The 23,761-nt window shown below is 39.1% G+C and overlaps 1 protein-coding gene across 15 annotated transcripts in view; it reads right to left on the bottom strand.

The window, feature by feature from the left end:
- Positions 1–1,720: 1,720 nt before the first annotated feature.
- MEF2C (myocyte enhancer factor 2C) overlaps positions 1,721–23,761 on the bottom strand; it is a 130,267-nt gene continuing 108,226 nt past the window's right edge. For 8 of the 15 annotated variants that reach the window (XM_075411428.1, XM_075411418.1, XM_075411415.1 and 5 more), the window contains 5 exons: positions 19,594–19,766; positions 18,319–18,342; positions 17,275–17,404; positions 16,247–16,382; positions 5,291–9,281 (listed from right to left, as the gene is read on the bottom strand). In XM_075411428.1, coding sequence (XP_075267543.1) covers positions 8,960–9,281; positions 16,247–16,382; positions 17,275–17,404; positions 18,319–18,342; positions 19,594–19,766 — 785 coding nt within the window. In that variant the 3' untranslated portion in view covers positions 5,291–8,959. Of the gene's footprint in view, positions 2,031–5,290; positions 9,282–16,246; positions 16,383–17,274; positions 17,405–18,318; positions 18,343–19,593; positions 19,767–23,761 lie in introns of those variants that run through there. The other 7 variants (XM_075411425.1, XM_075411426.1, XM_075411424.1 and 4 more) reach the window with 4 other exon arrangements.

Raw genomic sequence — 23,761 nt, forward strand, 5'->3', positions numbered from 1 at the left:
CACACCTCTGTTTCCATTTTCCACCCCCGTACTTACACACTGCTGTTGTCTCATTCCTGTACCTGCACGTTAATTCTATCGGCCACGCATCCTGCACTGCCCTCGTGTGTCTGTGATTTATGCAGCTACTCATTTTTCCTGGCTGTTGCAGAATAAACAAACAGGTGCGTGTTTACAAATCAGTCAGCTGGGTGTGCCTCACAGTATTGAAAAAGCAAAGCCATACTAAATGGGAAGGTCTGACAGTTCTAGCTCTTGGCTTATTATGCACGCTGACTGCTTCATTTGTAATGTATTGATTTCTAACACTGCAAAATCAATACGCATAGTCTGAAAAAAACCAGGGTTTGCAGGGAAAAGAAGGATGATTATACTATCTAGACACAAGCACTGCCATATGGGATCAGAATAAAAGTCTGTTTATCTCGTTATCTTCTCCCTGACCGTGGTCTGTGGGGAATTTTCAGGGGGAAGAATACGACAAAATATGACATACCTGAATTCTCCCTCAGAATACCTCTCATTTTCCAGAAATCTTCCCAGGGGAGGTTTAGATTGGGTATTAGGAAAAATTTCTTTACTGAAAGAGCAGTCAGGCATTGGAACAGGCTACCCAGGGCAGTGGTGGTGTCCCCATCCCTGGAAGTGTTTAAAAGATGTGTAGATGTGGCACTTCGGGACACGGTTTACTAGGCATGGTGGTGTTGGGTGGATGGTTGGACTTGATGATCTTAGAGGTCTTTTCCAACCTTAATGATTCTACGATTCTATGGTTGCTTTACTCCTTCAGCTGGGAACTGCATGTGTATCATCACGCTTAACAGGACAAATGGAGCTACGTCCTGCTAACTTGTCTGACCCCTTCTGAACTTACCCAGCCTTTGAACTTCCACTGTACTTTATGGCCGTAGGTCCCCCAGCTCAATTACTTGTAATGTGGTCACCGTATGTCCTCGTGAACCTGTTGTGTGACGGTTTCTATGGACACCCCTTAATCCCACTGTTTTTGAGCAAGAGCACGTAGTTGTTTCCTGCCGATCTGCTGTCTCCATACCATTCACATCAGCATATAGTCTCTCACTCATGTATTTTCCAAGTTGAAGACTGACATTTTATGTAGTATCTCCTTTCATGTAGATCTGTCCCCAGCTCATCTTATTCTATATTCTTTTTGAACTGAGTAACATGTATTAGATCAGGGTTTCCCACTGTAAGAACACATATGCAAAGGACGTCATAATGATATTTTCTAGTCTAGCTCATTTCCAAAAAAATCCTAATGCAGTGTAAAAAGTTGCAAAAAAGTGACTTGGGCCTCCGCCACGCAGAGATAAATTTACTGCAGGTGACTAAGTGCCACGTGTTATATTTTCACAAGCTAGTGTTTGAAGGTGTAGAAGTGTTGCTGTGAGGCAACTGCCACAGTGCCATCTCCTCCAAGTTTATGTCTCAAATGTTGCTGTGTGACAGTTCAGTATCCGTCTCTGTATGGTCTGAGAGTACTGCTGTAAAACAGGCTACTTTTCCTTGGCTACTGACTGTGAACCAAGAACACTTAGGACAGGAACTTCTTTTCAGCTTTCCCAAGCTGACCCAAGTTTCACAAGTTAACCGATACGTAATACAGATAATATTAGTTAGAGAAAGTGAGGTTTTTCCTGATAAATAAGAGTCAGAGGGAAAAAAAGAGGGTTACAATTCAAGCACAATTCTTTTCAGATATATTCAGATATGTAGGCATAGAAAGGCAGAAAATTATGCTTCCTTTTTTTTTTAAACATGAAATTCCTTCCTTTGTGATGATTTTCTTGGTGGTTCAAAATGCATCCCAGTAAATGGAACGGATTGCTTCTCTGCTGCCCATTTTGGTGCTGTACGTTGGCTTGTCAGCTCTCTGTAGTCAGACTCCAGATGCTTTTTCTTTGTTTCCTCCTTTTGAGTTTTGGTGATACAACACACTTTTGTACACACTTGTCACAGGATGCTGTGTTTTCACTGTGAGACTGCACGACCTATCCTGAGCAACTCTCCTAAACAGAGAAAATAACGAGCTATGTAATGTACTGGCATAACAAAATTGTGGTTTACACCAATTATATTTATCATGTAAATATACTACATAAAAGTTTTTTTCACACAGTGAAATGTTCCATTACACCACTTCTTGTCTTCCGTCAAAGAAGTGAAACCTCCACGACCAGCGGCGATCAACCTCCGCCCGGCAGAGTGAGGCAATATGTTTCCCAGCCTAAAACAACTTGAGGGTCATTGTCCAGGCAAGTATAAATAGACACTTGAAACTGAAAACTCTGGGCAGGCTACAACGGAATCACAAACACAGGGACAGAACATGGTACAAAGCACAATTAGAACAGCACACTTTGCAGCTTTCAGAAGCAATGTACTCGTTTCAAAACCATTATTTGCACAAGCATCCTCATGTTAGCTTTGAATTATCTCTAGCAATTAAGGTGACGCAGAATGCAACCAAAGCATGCTCTGAAATCTTCTGGAAGAGGTGGCAGCAATGCCTTCACCAGTAGAAACACCACTGCTAGTCATAATGCCTGACAACAACAGCTAAAGGTATCTTGGACGTATTTACATGAACTCCAGTACAGATTTACCTGGGGCAGGTGCTCTGAATACTCTGTGAAAGTGTAAAGCGCAGTACATGAATACAAAATAAACGTAGCCCAAGTTTGCCATGCCTAAGCAGTTTGAGCTTCCCAAAATCAGAGACTCCAGGAAACCAGAGTTCCATTTATATGCGGGTGGGAACATTTATGGAGCAGGTAAAGCTGTGCTGCTTTGGTCTGCATTGGTAAATTTCCACTGAATTAACGAGGAATAGGCTACATTTGTCACTGAAGACATGAACAATGTCTTTCTGCTGTTTGCAGGCTTAAATGGTCCGATTGTTTTAAAATCATTCCTCTCTGCAGGACCCTTTCACCCCCGCCCCCCCCAGTATTTCACCTGTGGAAACACAGGCATTATGTCTGAGGAAGGGTCAGGTGTGAATGGGGCACGCTGACATTAAGCAAAGGCATAAACAGAACCGAGCTCTCTTTCGTGAGACATATGCAACAAATGTCCCGGCATAGTCTTCCGGTCTAAAAAGATGCTGTGTTGATTTTTTGCTAAAGAAGAAAGGAGCAGCTTTGCAAGGATGTCAAACACTTCTGATTGATGGAGAAGATATGTAGCTTAGTTAGACCACACACTTTACAATTGCTCTTCAGAATGACGTATGTGAGCCTAAAGTGAGAAGTCTTGTGTAAAGAACTGGTGACCCCCCCACTTCCATTGCAACACACGATTTTAAAAATTATTTACAAATACAGTTCATAGAATATACAGCAAAGTAATCAGTATGCATATGGTTATTTTTCCAGAGTAATAAATAAGAAAACAGAGTATGTAACAGACTCTATTTGCTAAGCAATTCCTTTTCCAGTGCAGGTATGGCATCATCAATATTAATCACAGAGGTGACTGACTGCAGGAGCAAGTACTCCCAGGTACGAATCCTCTACTGTTTCAGAGATTATTACACTTTGACTGCATTTCCAGAAATATTTTGCTTATCCTTGCCAATGGTGACACCAAATGATTAACTTGAGAAAAGTATATTATGTAATCAAGCCAATTACATTTAATCTCAGCTTCAGCATCTAATTATTCTGCTGTGTCCAGCACTGCAACACTAGAAACCCTTTTCTTTAACAAAGTAGTCATTAAAAGCAACAGGTATATAACAGTGCAGCTGTTTTCTTTCACAAACATATTTAGACACCAGGCCTAGTGATGTTATTTTTCAAATCGTCACACTCATCAAGCACCCTAAGTTATTAATAGCTTGTCTGCCTCTGGCATGAAAAAACTTCTTGTTGAATTAAAGTGATCCTTGTATTCTTAGACTCCAAAACCATAAATGTTAGTGGGAAAAAACATTAAACACCAACAGAAAAAGTACACGACAGGGGATAGATTAAGTCTGATGCAGTCCCTATGAAGTTACCATGTTAAAGAACATATATAAAGCACAGACCCAAAAATCTATGATTTTTACACAGAACATGCTTATGGATTCTTGTAGGGCTTTTTGCGTGGTTCTCTGCGCAGAGAGAAATGGCAGGACACGCATCTACAGGAATCTGGATTCCCTGTCAGGGACTAAGTACCTGAAAGCCAGGCTTCTTCTCGCCTGGCTCCTCCGCTAGCTCAGCCGTCGGCGCCAGGCTCAGTGACGCTAACTCCCAGAGCAGTCAAAGGAGTTTCTCTAACTAGGTGGGATGATGGTTGGCTGGACATTAACATTTGCGAGGCACTGATATGCTCAGCGTGCCGTATAAAGGTGCTTTAATTTTCTAAGCCAGCACAAGTGACAGGCAGAGGGACCTCGAGGCAACTGCCGGCTGTTAAAGTGACGATTCTTTCATGTGTTACAGTGCAAAACAGTGAAAATGGAACATGGCTTAAATTAATAAAAAAATGCACCACAGACACCGTATCACTAAGAAAGCCAGTAACTTTACTGATTTGTCTGCAAAATACAAATTATACCTTATTTCCAGCAGGAGAATCTTTTGAAATTTTCCCATTTTTGTTCACTACAGACAGCTGAATTAAGTCCCTTGAGATACACAGATGTGGTTTAACTTAGTTATAACATCTTGTCATCTAGTGGCGACAAAGTCCAGCTTATGCCGCTGTGAGCCTCTACTTTAATATTTGTTGCAAATGCTTGTATGCTCCCATTTACAAGCTATTTTGTTATCACCATTGTTTTATGGAAGCAAATCCCCATGAAAGAGAAGAAAAAAAAGAAAAAAAAAAGGATACAACAAACCATCTGAAGCAATCCAAGTGTAATGCCTGCAGTAACTCAGGTCTGATGTTAGTTACTCCACAAAAGACTCTGGTACTGCATTTTTTGTGTGTGTTTTGTTTTAAACGAGTTACTTAACTGACCTTTTTTGAATCAAACTGAGGTACGGATCAGTCTGAGGTATGAGCAGGGAAGGTAGAAATGCAACACCTGATTATGAAAATAATCAAACAGATACTTTTGATGCAGAAGGTCTGTGGCTCAAAGCTTGGATTGCTCCACATCTTTGGTTAAAATATATTAACAAAAGCCTTTTATTACATCTACAGTCTGAAGCATTCTAACAGACACCAATGTTCCATCAGTCCTTCAAGAGACCTGTAGTGGCAGGAAATTAATGCCATATAACTGACGACATCACAGCAGATGGCACAAACAGGAACAGATGAAGTATGCCATGTTTAGGCAACAGCCTTTATTGAGGTTTCAAGTGGCTTTTAAAAAATTACAAAGCATTTACCTTCCAGGCGAAGGAAGAAGGAAAACAAAACAGCTCTGTTAGGACTATAGATAAAAGAGGGTATATAGGATAACACATACAATACAAAAGGGTTGACATCCTTGAAAACAGTCTATGAGTTCTTTTATTCTTACGCTAGCTTTACCTGAAAAAGATCTGAGGACAACAGATATTTTTATATTATTCATTAAAAACTGCTAAATTCCTCTTCTGGGAAAAATATAAGCCATTTTGTTATAAAACACAACTTTTGAAAAACACTGAAATGACAGAAGCTTTACTGCGGATGGCTCAATGCATACAATATACAGGTTGTGCAGATAGGGTATACCATATAATTGTCACCAGCAATTAAACACTAACTGACAACACCTTTTAATAGAGGTTAGCTTAGCTATAACAATACTTGCAGATGTCTAGAATGCCACTTCAGGTGTTTGAACTTACAATTAAGAATGTTGCCTAAAACATTATATAGCATGGGTTAAGGTAAAGTAAATGTTAATACTCTTTCAGGGCTCTGCCCCAAACTCCTTAAATACAAAGGAATCACACAATAAACCCAAATTAGCTTTGCAAATACAATAAATGGTAAGGTACAGATAAAGGAACAAGAAAGGTAGACAGCTATAGTTTACAGAAAGTGACTTCACAATCAAAGTTGTGCTTCTTATCATTAGATCAGTTTGCAAATATGCATTATCCCCCACATTTTTGCCAGTATAAGTTAGTTGCCCTCTGCAGCAGGAACGAGAGGGACGACTGGCATTTATTTTCACGTGATTCTGTTCTAGTTGTGTTTATACAAAAATCACCGTCAGAGTTAATATAAATTGCCCAGGCAATACTTTTCACGCTACTTTCTGCTTAGTTACTTGCAGTAATATATTACACTGCGTCTTCGTTAAATACGGTATCTTTCCATTTTCATGCGTTGCTGAGGCAAATCGCAAGGTAAACTATTAATATGGCTATTCTTCATATATCAATAGACCAAATCCCCTTCCCCACTGACAAGTTTCTACTACAATACTGATAAAGTTGTATCTTTTTTGAAATTACAAGGTACATTTGTGATATATTTGCATATTTTTGACACACCAAAGTTTAAAATTCTCAGAAGAGAATATGAGTATAGATTCATCTGAAGGTGAAGAAAGTGGTTTCAAAAACAGTTTTTTTGTGTTTTAAAATTAATTATGGGCCCCATTTTACCTTTTTTTTTGTTTTCTTTTATTTTTTTTAATTTTTTTTTGTATTTTTTTTTAAACTTGCGTATCTTTTTCTTTACCCTGCAGATTGCTACACAAGATAAGATGGACGCATTAGTAGCACAGTATTCTGCTTAAAGAGTTTCCAGATTATGCACTAGCCCCTGCACGGCTGAGAGTGCCTGTAAGGCAGGCTCCTATCAAGTCATGATAAGTGAAAAGCGTATGTCCTGATGCACACCGTAGTCCGTCCATCGTTCTCTACTACAGAGAGGTACACTCCGTCACTGAGCAGTGCACAGCAACCGCATGCATACGTGGGAAACAGAGTGTGGATTTATTTCCCTTCACAAAACATTCTCTGTTGATATTCAGCTGTCACAGCTATACCCTTCATCATAGTGTCAATGTATGTAGGTGAGAGTTGGAAGGACTCTTGGAAAAAGGAGAAATGTTACAGTTTTACTATGGTACTAACAGTTTGCTTAAACACTTTTTGCCTTCAACAGAAAGATTAAACTTAAACATTTGAACACACCATTTTCTTCTAATAAACGAGAGGGACAAAGAGGGACTCACATAAATGATATGTTCCCTCTGGTCAAGCTGCTTTCATCAAAGGAACAAGACGAGGCAGGAGGCAGCGTGGATGCCCTACGCTGCAGCAAACCTTGCCAGCTGCGGACACACAAGGGAAGCGCTGCTCGACCACGAGCCCGCTGCCAGGCGACCTGACCGCAGGGGCCCGCGAGAGCCGGGGACCTGACAGCCGGCATCGGCTGCGCAAGGTCGGCCGACCTTGGGACGGCCCTTGAGCTGACGAGCTCGCCGAGAGATTTAAATCCGCGAGAGAGAGGGGAGTCACCTTCGTCACAGGCGCGTTCGTGCCGATCCCTCCCTTTAACTCTCCCTACTGCTTCCGCAAATGTTCACCTGCACTCACGTAACTGACAGCCGTTAGAGCTGTACATCCAGTTCTGACAGGCAGAATACCACCTTCCTTCATGAGAAAGGGCCAAGTTACGCCACTTCGTCATTCAGCCCCTGGAAAACTACAAGATACGCAGGACATTAAGTAATAGAAGGGCCCTTAACTTGTTACAATGCACAAAACAGCATGAAAGAACTAATCAGTATATACAATGGATCGCAGTTCACCCAACTGATTGTAAAATGCTGTATTAAAATGATTTAAGTTGTTACGCCATGGGTAAATTCTAACTTTTTACAGATCAGTCTCTCAACAGCTGACTTCGATCTGTAAAACGTATACCCGCTAAAAGAAAACCGAAAGAAAATAGTTAAATGTGCAACTGCACAAATATAATTCCCCACTATTAAGATAACAAAACCTTTTGCTATTACCATAATTATTATATATATTAGAAAGCTATACACAAGCATGTTAATTTCACAGATTTTTTTAAAAGATTCTTAATATTTTATATAATTAGAAATACACATTTCAAAAACAAAACTTCTGCAAAGAGAAAACAGTTATCTTGGTTAGCAAAGCATGGAGTTCTTCATGGCTTAGGGTAGTGCTTTCTATACAAAAAGTCCTTTCTGTTTGTTTCTTCAGGACTGTTTAAAAGATTAGCGAAGCTATCAAGGGAAAAAGAACACATTTTGGCTTAAGGAAACTACAAAAGCCACAAATGCTTTGCAAACTCTGTCTTACTTTTTAATATGAAAATAAGCAAAATGTAATGTACATATTTTTATATTTTTTTTTTATTTAATAAGTGATGCAGACCCAGAATTTTTAAAATTAAATACGTTAGCCCTCGAACTCAACATTTTCACAAGTATGGTCCTCTTTAAACGTTTTGATCCTTTTTAACTGAGTGCCATACTCTGACGATACGCCTGCATGTTTGTGAGCATTTTCGGTATGTTAGGTGACCCAGTCTCTTTCCAGCATCAATTCATGGCCACCCAACCGCTGGGTCTGTCAAAACATCTGTACATTTTCTATATGTTGCATAACAGCTGCTTTCTCTCTCAGTAAAGATCTGCCATTTCTGGCAAATGTTTTCCTTTTGTCTATTTACATGTAAATAACGTTGAACCTGCAACATGACACTATCTATTGTAACATACATTTTGCAAGGGAGCACAACAGTGAAAAGAAGTTAGCCTTAAAATCTATTTTGTACAAGTGTTCTGTTGTACAACTCAAGTGCTAAGCTTATCTCAGCATTTCTCTTTATCCTTATACTGTATCACTGAGGCAATTTAAAAGTACTTTTACAAAACAGAGTACCTGACTTTTTTTTTTTTTAATCCACACACGGCACATATAATGCATATCGACCCCCCCCCTCCCCCATTAAGGTATAGCACACACACACTGCAAGAAAAAAAAAAAAAACCTAATAGGTAATAATGTTATCATGTCGCCCATCCTTCAGACAGCCGCATGCGCTTGACAGAGGGGCTTTCCCTTTCGTCCGGCGAAGGTCTGGTGAGTCCAATGGGGGAGTGGAATTCGTTCCGGTGATCTTCTCGGTCGCTTCCGTCGTAGGAACTGCTACAGCTGCTCAAACTGTCGACAGGAGATCTCCCCGCCTCATGGCGCGTGTGCTGTGGGTATCTCGAGGGAGTGGTGGTACGGTCTCTAGGAGGAGAAACAGGTTCTGACTTGATGTTGAGGCTTTGAGTAGAAGGCAGGGAGAGATTTGTACTCTGAGATAAATGAGTGCTAGTGCAAGCTCTGTAGGAGGAAAGGAAACCCAGTTACAGACGGAGGAGGCATGGAGCCCCCAGATATGCACAAACACTCACACAGAACACCAGTGCAAAGGCTCGCGCGCGTGCGGAGAGCACGAGGACCGTTTTCTGGGCGGAATTCACAGATTCAAGGAGGCGACAGCATGGCAGCAAACGAGGTCGGATGGAGCGGGACATGCCCTCATGGTGAAAGGAGGACTCGCTTTCAACCTCTCTCTTTCTCTCTGTCTCCTCTTTTTGACTCAAGTGTCACAACAAATTTCGGAAGGCGAGCCTTTGCACTGTTGGAACCACCTGCAGGCTTCTTTACAACTAACGCTGGTGTGTGTGTATGCACCAGCTGAGACAGGGGAGGCACGGACTCTCTGCCTGGTTAATCCAATTAGTTTGAACGCACCCAGCCATTTTTATCACTGTTCATTCTGCCATGCAACTTCAGATGCAAAACAGAGGCAAAAATTTGGGCCAGGTACATTTTCTACCTTTCAGAGCTGAAATTACCGGTCCTAGGATTGACATTAGGAAAATACCATGGGCAGGCAAGGGTTCAGATATGATTTTATGGTCTAAATCTATAAATTCATAACTCAGTCCAGAATGCTTTTGAATGAACTACCAAAGAGCAGCTGAAGAGTAGTGGACGGTGTCACAGGACTGTACCGTTTGCCTGTAGGAAAGCCCAGCTCAGGGGATGCTCCAAGCATCAAGAAAAATAGCTACGCTAAAACGTTTTCAAAGGCAAGCTACAGAACTACGCTACGTCTGTTTTCTTTCCGTGCGTTTTTGTGGGCAGGTGGTGGCAGAGAAAGGTGACACAGGCAGGGAAGAGAGCGATACCGAGAACGGCTTTACGGGAAAAATGAGATCCCTCGCCTCTGCAAGATGTTTTGTACAAAAGCGCCACCTCCTGGTAAAACCCGGCTTTTCCCTGCGTTCTTAAAATCGGGCTCTCAGCACGCCATTTGCTGGGCTCAGGCTCGCCTCCAGCCCCAGAGACACACTCTCAAGATTTCCACTCCGATGTACGTGAAGGGAGACCCACGGCAGTAAGGGCAAGAGACCACTTGGCCTCGTAAGGTTTTAAACCCAACGGGACGTGCAGGCAGCTTTACTGCAAGCAGAAGAAATACCAGGGTTTGGAAGTAACTTTTAATCATGCAGAAGAAACAGTTACATTTAGATGGGTTCTTTTCATTTATTGAAATGTTCCACTTTTCCTGATACCTCATCAACTGGGAGCTGAGCTTTACTTTACCAACATTTACTACAACTTTGATGAAAGACAACATGTTGTTTTCTTTTCTTCTGACAGACTTAAAATGGAACTATATGGCTTCAATATTGAATGATATCAGCTGCTTTTATCAGGAATTATTGCCATCTTTAATAATGGATGGATCTTGTTAGAAAACAGAGAAAACACAATGTTCTACCTCCAATTGCTTTTATCTGCCCTTCATTCCTCTACAGATGAATGTGCCAAATTTGCAAATATCTCTTTTGTAAGTTGCAGAGTTCGTGAGTAATAGCCCTCACAGTTGCAAAAGTAGCCTTTTTTTTTTTTTTTCAGAGAGGACATGTTCTTTACTTTTGTAACTGTTCAATTAACACATATAAGAAACTGTAAATACCAGACTTCATCATTCCAATTTAGTGAAATAGTCCATTCTTTTCCTGAAAACTTGTGGAAAAGAATCCAACAAGAAGAAAAAATACATTCCTGGGTTTTGTTTTTTTTTTTTTTTTTTTTTTTTTTTTTTTCTGTGTGTGTGTTTGTGTTGGTGCATGTGTTTTTTGCTTTTCATTTCCAGTGACTTTATATTTCGGTTTCTTAGGAGATCCTAGGGCACCACTTGGGAAAACAGGCTGCCGGTTTAGCCTGCACGATAAGATAACATACGATCTTAGATGCTAAGCTTATAGCTAAACCTGAAAGTCCCGTAACAAAGGACAGTGGAGCCTGGGGATTTGATTTAGAGGTGTTTGATATGAGCAGATGACATGTCACTTCATGAAGCTGGGGACCGCTACAAAACCCATGCTATTTAAAAGCAACCATAGTCAGTCAAATTTGTTCACATGGAACTTACTTGCATTCTATTGTGTCACAGCCCCCAAAGGAACAAATCTAGAGGGATTAGCTGCATTTTCAATGACATAGAGCTACTCTTGCTACACTGCAATGTTGCCTTTTTAATGGTGTTTCAGTAGTGAGTGTGAGAATGCATCTCTATAGACTTTAGAGTTCTTGTGATTCTTCAGTGGGGTTAGGTAAATACCTGGCATACAAATCTGTGGCAGTTTTAAAAATGCTACAGCTCGAGCTGCATTTTGAACACTTTTTTTGTAAATTGAAAAAAGGTTAAGAACTCATTTTGGTAGGTCAGGACTAAATTTTTGATGTTTAAAACAATACAAATAAATTAAAGCAATTATTCTGAGTCATCATTTAATCTTTTTTTTTATTCTAAACATTGTGTTTTTCTGCTAAAATTATTTCTGAATTTTGATATCTGTTTTTTGGTGACTGTAATTAACATTATTTTATTAAAAATTTCTGAAACATTTTTACAAAAATCTTGTATGTCAATGACAAGCAACACCTACTGTTAAACATAGATGTGAATGGTGAAATAGCACTTACTTAGGTGCAGTCTTTAGATCCGTATTCTAAACAGAGGATTGATTTCTATTTAGAATAGAAGCTGTATTATAGAATATGAGAACTCTTGTCTGGTACAAAATGGTTTCTTTCTGTGTATGCCTGTGTGAGTGAAGAAACAGTTGTTTGCATCTATATGTGTCAATGCATATTTTATACTGTTGCTTCACATAATATGTAATTTGGGTCCAGGCATGCCCTGTTTTTGTTATTTGAAACCTACACGAAGTTTACTGGAAAACAAACAGGTTTTGCATATGGAAAATCCACAGAGAAAATAAAGTAAATGACTTCAAAGGATTGCGTATAAGCACTCAGTAAGTGCCATGCCATCCACTCAAGTTGACATAAGCACCTTTTTCTATATATTGTATGAAAATCTTTAATTTTATAGGGACAACAAAGTAAATTAATGTTTTAATTTTACACAGCAGCTCCTACTGAGGCCAGTATAGAGAAAACGTGATGTTGATTTAGAATACAACATCCACGTGGCAGAAACCCTGCTTCCTATCCGGGTTCAGTACTGAGTAACTAAGTCAGGATGCAAGGACTTGGCAGGTGGGTTTAGTCCTTGCTGATGCCAGTGAGAGCAGTTCTGTGCACGTCTCCGTCTATTCGGATCTCCAACTGGCGTGGAAGCTCAGCACGCACAGATAGAAGCGCAGGTCTGAGCAGGTGACGAGTGAGGACAAGGTTTTACTGAGGGACAAAGTGGTCTATTGAAGGAAGAAAGATCCTCACATTTTCTTTTGTGCCCACACTTGCTTCTCTAAATCAGCTTACTTCCTCACTTTACTTATTTTTTCCCCATAAATATATTTAACAAATCATTGAGAACTCACTGCAAAGTTTAGTTATGTAACTTCAGCTACATGCTAGTCTGTAACTAGAATAGAGGATATTTTTGACTTGCTAGCAATGCAACCTTCCTCCCTCGACTCTGTTTTTCTTTTCAGGTAAAACCAAACTTGTTTTTTCATATTTTTTTTATCAACGTAAAAGCAGAATAAGAACTTCTGTGTCAAGATATTTTGACTAGCTCTCATACATTAAGGTCTATACTTTAAAAAGAAATTTCTAAATGAAGAATAATATGAATCATCAGAACATCTTCTTTACAATGGTGGCATAAGATAAAAGGCTCAATCCTACATGTATAAGGCTTTTATTCAAAACAAGGAAGTTGGCAGAACTGATACAAATTCACAAAATGTGATGTCACTGCATCTAAATTTTTCAGTAAAAATGGTTCGATGGAGAATATTTGCCCATATCTAGTTATGGCTATTACCTAATCAAAATTAATGGTTGCTAAGTAATAAGCTTGCCAAGTAAGAGTCACAGAACAAGTTAACATTAATTTGGACAATTTTTTATTCGGGTGGATAGAATTTTGGAGAAACTTTTAAGTAAACAGCTGTCTATACTGAAGATTCTTCAGATGAAATACTGTTTATATGTTTGCACTTTTATTTTAGGAAAGCCAAAATTTCACATGTGGATGATACTTAAGGAAGAAAAGGTTGTCTCCTAGACTGAGAAATACACATGAAATAGAATGTTTTCCATATAATGGACTTGTGTCTGAAAAATTTAGACCATTTATTTCAAAGTTTGGAATGGACTTCTCTTCTGGTTAGCAGCAATTAACTTCTGGTAGACTCTTTGGTCCACCTTAAATACGCAGTAACCCTCTCTGTGAGAGACACTGCAGCAATATTCAGACGAAATCCCAAAGTTTTGGGAGGGATAGATTTTCCATAGAATTTGTGTGTATTTTTTTCCAGATGTAGACCTAGTTAAAAGACTGTGAAAGTACTATTCTGTTTTTTAACCTAAAATGTTGAAAAGTCTGACTTATTTTAATGTCCCATTGATATCAAAACAGTCTCTACGTTGTTGCCCTATTCACAAGGCTCAGCAAAAAGGCCTCAAGTGGCACAGACAGGGAAAGTGAACTACTCCCATGTCCTCAGGTATTTGCCCATAAGCCCACTGGCACTGGTATGATTGCTAACTGCCAAGTCAACACGAACCATTAAGAGTCAGACTGTAGAGATCTTCTCCAATTATCTTAAAAAAGGTTCTGACAGTGCTGCTGCAATTGCCAGGGACTTGTCTGGAGCAAGCTAATACGTCTCCCCACCTCCTATTCTGTTACTAACCGTATTATTCTGTTGTGCACTGAGGAGGCAGAGCTGCTTTCCCCCTTCAGGCTTTGGTGAAAAACAAAACCTGCTAGAGAACTAGGACATCTCTTCCAGTAACTCTGTCTTCTCACAGATCTTTACAGCCTACTGTTCTCAACAAACCTCTCACAGTTGCAAAGTCTTTCTAGTATGCGACCTAACTCAGTATGGAGATTTGGGTGTCAAACCCTTCCTAGATTTATTTTCTCAAATGCCTGGAGATGACTATAAATTTGAGTAACTGTCTTAATCCTTCTGCAGACTCTAGCTCAGGCTGAGATGGACTGAATATGTTCTGTATAATTTCAAGTTTTTCAAATAACCCAAAAGTTAGCACAGGTGCTCTTGCATAGAAAACTCAGTGACTAAAACAAAATTAGCAAATGCTTATGATTTTCTGCACAGATAGAAGCCTTCTCCAGAACTGTCAGTGAAGAAGTAGCTTTCACAGCTGAATTAATTTACAAATCACTGAAAGAATAATAGTAAAAGTAGCAATCTGGAATTCATTCCACCAGCCACAGCCATTACACTTTGACATTCTGAGTTATGAATTAGAAACAGATGATGATCTGTGACATATCTGAAAAGACATGTAGTCAGTTTCGGATATAATTTATACATTTTTTGGTAAACCAAATAGCCTTATTACATTCTTTGGTGCACCACTAAAAACAATCAGCTTATTGTAAGGTTATACATTGATAACTAACATGTGAGTTTTCAATTTCTTGGAGACTTTATGTCATTAGTTATACAGTTAGTCTGAACGTTGCCCCAGAAAAAAACTCAAAAAAGAAAACGGAAGCAGCGTAAGAGAAAGGTATTAAGACTATTTTTTCTAGCACAGAAATTATTTCACTTGTATGTTTTTATGTAGTTAATATCGACATATGCTTATTTATAGAGAAGTGAGGTTCACAAATATTACGTTTCCTCTGAAACCCTTGTATACCTGTCCTTCAAAAACCCAAATCCTCTGTACACGGTAAAGAAATTGCATCAAATTATAAAATGTGGTCAGATAAATTATAAAAAGAACCCTGAAGTTTAAGCCACATTTATAGTATTGAAAAGTTTCGCATTAAAGCAACCGTCTTGCAAAAAAATTAGTGAGTATGTGCAACACCCGTTTCAGGGGAAAAAAAAAAATTTACTTTTCAAATGTATGTGAATTAAATTTCTCCTTATAAATCCACTCCAGTTGTTTTCAGCTTCTATTTTTATCGCTGAAGACTTTTAAAGGTCATACCTGTCTAGCCATACCTTAGGCTATGTGCCGTGTGCTGGTGAATGCCTACGGTCTTAGTAGAAACTGCGGACATCAGGATTTTTGAAAATCGTACTCTTAAAGTTCACTTCAATGACCCAATAGATTGCTTTTTCAGGAATGCATTGGGTAACCTCCCTGCATGAATTTTCACACTTTTAAAAATCCTGAAATTGTTCAGCAGTGTGCCACACCAACCTTTAATAAATATTTTTAAATTAACCACCAGAGGGCACAAATACCTATCCTCCCCGACACAGCAAAATCACGATGAGTTCTGTGGGCTCACTGGTCTTAAGCCTAATTACGCTATTTGCTTGTAGAAAACCTTTGCAAAGAAATGAAACTTCAGTGTCAGAGCTGAGCAGAAGGGAGTATGTGATTATTAGTATAAGGTTAAGTGTTAATCTCAGGTCAAATCTTTATGTCACTCTTGATTAAGAATATTTAGAAAATTTTCAAGTTTACTGTAAATGTTTGTGCTATAGTAACTGGAAATAAAAAGCAGAAGTGGTAAAATACAGCAACAGCACAAGATAACTGTTTAGTTTGGTGTTTAGTAGTGAAATAAAATGGTGTTTAAAGAAATAAAGAGTAAAACATGGAGAGCAGTCTTTACTAAACTACTGCGTCACGGACGCAGAATATTTCACTGGTGCTACCTAGCAAACTTTTCAGGAAATACATAGCTCCAGTTTTGGGAAACCGAGCTCTTACACATAGTAAATACATGCTGTTATGTTGTCGTGATATATTTCAGATTTGGGATTACTGGGGAGACTGAAGTCACTGTAGATCAGTAGAATAAAGAAAGCACCACTTACCCCAATTGACTGAGGGCAGATGGTGGCATGTTATGTAGGTGTTGCTGTTGCCAGCCAGTCACAGAACCAAGATGAAGAGCACTGGCTGTATTAAACCCAGAGAGAGATGATATATCTGCACTGCTCAGAGAATATTCTGGATTCGAAAACAGAAAAGACAATAATTAAAAGAGAATTAAAGAGGAAGCAATTAAACAATAACTAGCATCTTAATTTTCACATGTGACTTTATAAGCCTTTTAATTTTAATTACACCAATCACATTAAGCTGCAGCAGAAGAAGTAGACCTTCCTGTTCCCTCAACTCATTAACTTGGGAGCAAATAATACACTAATAATTATTCTGTAATTTAGGAGGGGTTTTCTGGACCTGGAAGTTCCAAAACATTCTTAGCCTGTATATCCACTGTAACTACAGATGTATTCTCACAGTGTCAAAGACTTGAAAAACCTAGCAATATTTCGGCCACTGTCTTCCTTGCAGAACCCAGCAGGCAGCCTGTGTCTGAACAACGCACCTCTTCTCTCAGAGCACTGAATCTGTATGCCTGCACGCTCTATGTAGCAGCAACGTACAACAGAAACTGGGAAGGACCTCTGGAGGCTTCATTTCCAGTCTCTCCCAGGTAACTAGGTGATAGCCCACAAAGTCATTAATCTCTATTTTGAAGCCAGTGAAGCTGCTTGCTCCCACTCCTTTAAGGTGTTAGGAACGTGCACTCAACTACTCTAAACTACGTGTGGCATTAAGAGGGTTGAGAACTGTGTTTTAAGCTACTTTTTTTATTAAAGTCAATGAAAGGGAGCTAACAAAGCAGTCTTCCACTTGAACAAAATCGCTAACTTTTAAATAGATAGGTCTCAAGTCAGTGACAGATACGGAATAAGTAAATGCAGAGCAAAAGCATACCAGCTATGATTTTTCCATTTTCTCCCAGTGAACGTGAGCTAATTCATTAGTACCGAGGTAGACATGTGTCAGCATCTTGGTCCCTCCCCCACCCTTTACCTCTTGCACCCGTACTTACCAGTACCATATGTTGTTGAGATGGCTGATGGGTATCCTCCCATCCCTTGCCCTGGTAGAGTTGGAGTTGCTACGGAAACCACTGGAGTAGCCAATGACTGAGCAGACTGGGAGTTATTTATCCTCTGATTCTTTTAAAGTAAGTAAAATAAACATATTATTGACCAGTTTTAAGTCAGCTGAGTGTATTAGCTTTCTGGGTATGATTTGTGCATGAGAAACACAGGCTGATACAAAATTCTAGAAATTAATCATTTAACATGTGGCTTTTATGAACTCTGCCAACCCCATCATTTACAAGCCTTCAAGAGACCAGTTGTCACCATAGTAACCCATTACATCAGTATCTCCTAGGTAACTGAACTACTAACAAGTAAGACTGCATGTATTGTGGGTAGAAGAACAGATCGTGTGAAAAACTAATGAAATATGTAAACTCCATTTCCATTGTTTTCCTTTTCACTGAAACTGAAAAAAAACAAAAGAAAAGGCAAAAGAAAAAACCCCAAACCCAGCCCTTACTGGATTTCATGCCTTGAAAGTGAGGGGCAGCCAGAGATTGCCGCACATTGAACTTTACCAGCAGATGGAGCTCTGACTACTTCGATTTTGTGCAATAAAACAAACTTCAAGGGTCTTAGCACAGCGGTTTGTGCTCGTATCTTTAACTCCGGGGCACTAGATGCACTGTAAAAGTTGCACTCGAGAACTCCAGTCCCGTGAGTGGCAGGATAAAACGACCGGAGAGCCACCAAAAAAATCATAAGGCTGCGCCACCTTCAGCAGGGCAAGTTTACATGCCCTCAGAGCACCAGCAACCAGAAAGCTTTATTCTGTCACGCATAATTTGAATATGGGCAACAACCGCACCTGGACTTCCATATTGCTATATTTCAAAAATTATGGTGACCTTTTTGTTCACAAAATAGCTATGGTGAATTTTGCCATTGTATTTCAAGCAACACTTCGCCTACACAAGTATCAATCATACAAAAGAACTGATTTTCTTTTCCTCGTTATTAAGATGAACATCACTACCACTTACCAGAAGCAGATCAACATCCTCAGACTGAGTGCATAGGAAAGGAGCATTAAAAATTAGTGAATATAAATATTTACCAGGATGCAGATTTCTAGCCTAGGGAACAGCTTCATCTGATAGGGGCAGGTAATTAAACACTTTCTGAGCATATTTTGGAAAAATAACACTTCATAGCTCTCTTCTTTCTCCTTCTAATAGGGTTTTGTCTCAATTGTGAGGACAAGCTACCCAGTTTTCAGCACCAGACTTTCTCTCAGAATTTGTCATTTCTGCCGCAGCCCCCGTGGCTGCAGACTGTGTGGCTCTACCTGGTTCCAGGAGACCTGACCATTCACAAAATCCCTTGGAAAGTATCAGTTTTAAGGACCTTGGAATAAATCACTGGATACAGGCATCTTGTCATTGCCTTGGTCGACTTTGAGCATTGCCCTGTAGGAGACTGTTACTTATCCTCTCAGAAAGCAGCAGCGCATTTATGGGCATGTTCGAAGTTAATTTATTACGTGTCAGGCTGAAGTAGCCAACTTGGAAATTGTTTTAATGGTGTCTGTTACATAACGGAAAAATGTGTTTATAGTGTCACTTACATTTACCATGAAGATCCTTTTTAAATTAGGCTCACTTTTAATGTTCAATCACTCGTGAAAGATTTACTTGCAACCACTAACTGACTTTTAGAAGGGAACTACATGGTACGCACACAACACCTTCATGATTCAGACTTTTAGCATAATAGCCTGCCTAAATTTCATTAAGCCTGGCAGGAGATACAGCAGTTTCATGCTCCTTTTTATCCTGCTCTATCTATTTACTACCTCTTATCATTACAAAATTTGGCCTTTGGAGCTCAGAGTGATAAAGTTCAAATTAATTTATTTGTAGTTAATCTGCCATCTGCTGAGAGTCTGTGTGGCTGAATATTTAAGGAAAACATAGTAGGTTAGGAATACTCAGGAAATTCAGCCTTTATAACAAATCCAGGAAAGGCTCTTGCAGCTACTAGGAAAGAAAGTGCAGAAGTTTAGACTGTGCAGGGGACAGTTCCTATTTTGCAACTCAATAGAAAAAAGGGAGGAAGCAAATGTGACTTCATTAAAGCAATCGAACCGGCTCTGCCTACATCCTCAGTTCGATGTCAAGCCTGAAGGTTAGACAGAAAGAACAAACAAGCTGGAATGTGGAATGTTATTCTGCTGATTTTAGTTGCTTGAGCAGCCTTTGAAATTCCTACAAATCTCTTATCTGAAGCAGATAAAAAAAGCTTTGAAAATGCATTACCACTGATGGCATTGTATTCTTGCTGCCAGGTGGAATAAGCACACGGAGATCTGGTTTACGGTTGTTCATTCCCAAATTCATTGGAGGCGGAGATTTTGCTTGCATATTCTTGTTCAAGTTGCCAGGTGAGACCAGCAGACCTGGTGAGTTACGGGGGTTGCCATATCCATTTCCTGTTCACATAAAAAAAGAGAAAAAAGAAAAGAAAAAAGAGAGAGAAGGGTTATAAACTCCAATGTGTTTCTTAAAACTGATAATTAAAAATGTAAAAAAAAAAAAATCAAGATAAATACCTGTGCCGTGTAATGTATTTTTATAGGAAAATTCAACACATGCCATATTTGGAACACCTGGTCTTAAAATGGTTTCTCTCACAGCAGCTGACATCTCAGTGATGTGCTGAAGTTAGCTTGATTATACGACTGTTCATGGTGCTGTGGTGTATAGCACAACACGCTGCGTGCACAAAGCAGCCAAGATCTAACGTTTGCCTTACAAGAGAACCAGGAAAGTCAGACAGTGTTATGGCTTAAAAAAAAAACGTGAAAGCTATGCTGTGTTTTCTCGACAACTACAGAGGATTCTGCCTTGCCTGACTCAGCCCTTTCCAGGTCATGATTTTGTTTTGTTTTTAAACAAAGGATGCATATGGCAAAGCTATAATTTCCAGAAAAGGCAGGGGGAGGACCAGGAAGATTCTTAAATGTTTTTGGCTGTCTTTCACCACACTTTCTGGACCTGATTCTGTCAATACTAAAGTCAATGGGAGCAACAGCATAACCTTATTTGGAAAATACCACTGTATCTTTCATCTTCATCTCTCTGCTGCTTTCTGCAGGCCCCGGGAACGATTCTGACAGGCAAATTCTTCATTTGCCTTTTTCAGAATACTGTTTCCTTCTCTCACCACGCAGTATGACAACTGCATATCCATAAGGTTACTGGCCCACCATTCCACTAAAAATGAGACCTTCCTATTTCACCTGCCTAATTTCACCTCTTACCCACACAATTCTGGAGAAAGAGATGACTTTTTAGTGCAGCCTTGAAGTTCGGTCTGCACAGGCTCAAGAGAGGTACAGCAACTGCACAGTTACAGGGAAGGGGGCTGCACCAAAACTAGCACAGAAAGAGAAAAATTCATGGATAAATGTGAAGAACACAAAATGTCAGAGAAGGCTTTCTGTTCTGGGCTTATCTTTTGTACACAGCTCGCAAGCTGCGACAGACAACCTAGGAACAGCATGGGAAGATGAGCCAGTGAGTGCGGCAGAGCCCTACGAGTCAGAGGCCCTGGACCCTCAAATTTCCTTTTCAGTCTCAAAGTCAGTGAAAAACTCAGTATCTCTCTGTTTTTCACATGTGAAATGGCATTAAGAGCCCTAAAGGACATAAATGGATTACGGAACTAAAATTGATAAAGTCTATGAGGTGGGCGTAAAAATGACAGTACATGAGAGTCAGTCTGTCTTCTATTTAGCACAATGAAGGGTGTCCAAGCATAGCTAACACAACATCATGTTTTTAATCTGCAAGCGCATCAGCTAATTGTATTTATCAGATCAGCAAATCCATGGGAAAAAAAAAACCTGAACTGTGAACACCAGGCTTAGGACACAGGAAAGGTCTCACAAAGTGCTTGACTTTCGTGTTTGTGAGGCGCCTTTAGTCATAGGTCTGGCATGGCTTGTTTATTCTCATGCTCTTTCTTATAAAGATCTCCCAAACTTTTGCAAAAAAAGGTGAAACCTTAGAAGCACTAAGATCACTTCAGAGATTTTGTGTTAAAATCGTTTTTGTAGTTAATCTTGCTGTTTATTTCCTTGATAATATCTTAGTGACATAAAACGAGTCAAGGAAAAAAAAGTGTCTTTTACATTTACCAAGCTAAAAGAGCAGGACACTGTCAAGAATTTTCCATTTTGTGTCAGTAGGCTTTTACTAAATGAACAATTGCTCTCAACATGGAATTGCTGCATATAATGCTCTCATTAACGCTATGTGTTACTAGAGGCAGGGAAATTAGAAGGGGCATTTTGAACACACAACAATATTTTATTTTAGAATCTACACCTCTCTGACAAACTGAGCACTGAAAAGCAGTAACGACGTGGAGAAGCAATCAGCAGAAGAAACAAGCAAAAGTAGAGTTTCTGTGGTGCTGGTTTCGTAGAGGAGCTGTTTTACCAACAGGAAGCAAAACTGCCTTGTGAAATCTGCTGTATGACAAGCGTTTGTTCGGAGAGTGAAAATGAAGCTGTTTGAAAAAGCAGTGTATTTTTTTTTAGTTCTGCAACATAAAACCTGAGTTATTTAACAAAACAGCATGTACTGTCATCTGAATGTCTGTTTCTACGGTTGTGATTCTCTGAAAACAGAAACGCTTACAAGAAAGCACTTCAATTTTCTACAGAAGATTTACTTGATACAATTTTCTATGAAAAATTAAGAGAAAGAATGCACCCGTACCAAAATTTGCTCTTCAGAAACTTTTGTCTGACCTTTATATTATTTACCTACTGATGTAAAATATTTTGAACAGTGATAACGTTTCTTGCATTTATATTTTTAGAACATCAAATTATTTTTAAGAACTACTGCAATCTTCTCTTTACCAGTAGATTTCTGCTGTTCATGGCATATTATGCCAGCTAGCATTTTGGAGCCATATAATAACCATTCCTTTTTCCAGCCACCAAACTGTTATTCTTTGGTATAAAGTGGATTCAGGAATGTAAGCCTGTGGACCTTAAACTAGTGACACAGAAACCCATCATTTGAAAATCAATGATGAATGCATGCATGCGGTTTACGGTTAAGAAGAGTCTGCATTTAAACCATCTCTTTAAACTGTATCCTTTTTACTCAGAAAACTGTGGCCTGCTCTGAGGCAGCTGTCCCACCTTCAGACAAATCCACCAAAGAGAATGGCCTCATTTACATTCACAGGCAAAAAAATGTATAAGACTTCTAATATACAAATTAAACCTTCCTTCATCCTATACTTTAAAATTACACTATGCCTGGACAATTATCAATTTGGATGTGACTGTATGCAGAACATCACATTCCACTATCCACTTGAAAGCTCAAAAATTATATGTCATGTATGAATGGATTTCCTGATTATAGATTATAAGAAAATGAAAAACAGATGGATCTTAGAGCAAGTTGGCTTTACAGTTTTATTGGTTAAAAGCCATATTTTTGCTGGAATAGAACATTTTTAAACATCACGGATATAACTTGTAATGTATGATGAAAATAAAAACAGTAAATGCATAAGTTTTAAAGGGCATATACCAGAATTTGTAAATTTACAGCATTTTCAATTCAAGAAGTTTTCACAGAAAATTATTTCTCCTATGTTTGTTATATTGACTTGAAAGAGTAAAAATATTTTACACAGAAAAGAGCTTGTTTCTAGACAGAACTAGTGGAACAGCACGTGTCATGAAACGCAGTGCCAGACTTTGTATTTGGACTAATGGCAGTGTATAAAGACAAATGCTTTCTGAGCATAGAATGCTCTTCTTGGGCATGTTCCCACTTTCTGCATTTAGGCACAAGTGCCATTGACTTTAGAAGGAATTCTGAAAAAGTACAGACCGCATGATTAACCCCTGCAATATCACTTTTTAAAAACATCCAGAAAAGTTACTTTTGTGCACGAGTTGTTAGCCAGTCAAGCAGAATTATTAAAAAAAAGAATAATTTACTCATGGAAAACTACAATTTGAACTATGTTACAAATTCACATACTACTATCTTTAATGGTCACTTCCATGTTTTAACAATTTAAGGGTACAAGTGGCACAAATTTAGTCAGGACAGGAGAGAGTAAAGTTTACTTCCCTTCTTTCATTCTTCATCAATAACACCTGTACCTCAAATGAAGTTTTGGTCATTGGTTTTACAGTCGTTGCAAAGTGGCTGCAATTCTTGATATTCTCAGAGTCAGGGCATTTAAGTCAGGAAATTTTTCCACATGTCAAGCTAACACAAATGAAGAAAGAATAATTCATTTCCACATCTTTCAACATTCTTGAACAGCATTGACATGATTCAAAATCTTTAAGTCTTGAAAAATTGGATAACCTTTGTATTTTGACTTCTTGAAGCTCTGAACTTGTCATGTCCCTATTAGTTTCTTTTTAATTTGTGATTT

This window comes from Opisthocomus hoazin, chromosome Z, assembly GCF_030867145.1.
Source record: "Opisthocomus hoazin isolate bOpiHoa1 chromosome Z, bOpiHoa1.hap1, whole genome shotgun sequence".
NCBI classification, from domain to species: domain Eukaryota; kingdom Metazoa; phylum Chordata; class Aves; order Opisthocomiformes; family Opisthocomidae; genus Opisthocomus; species Opisthocomus hoazin.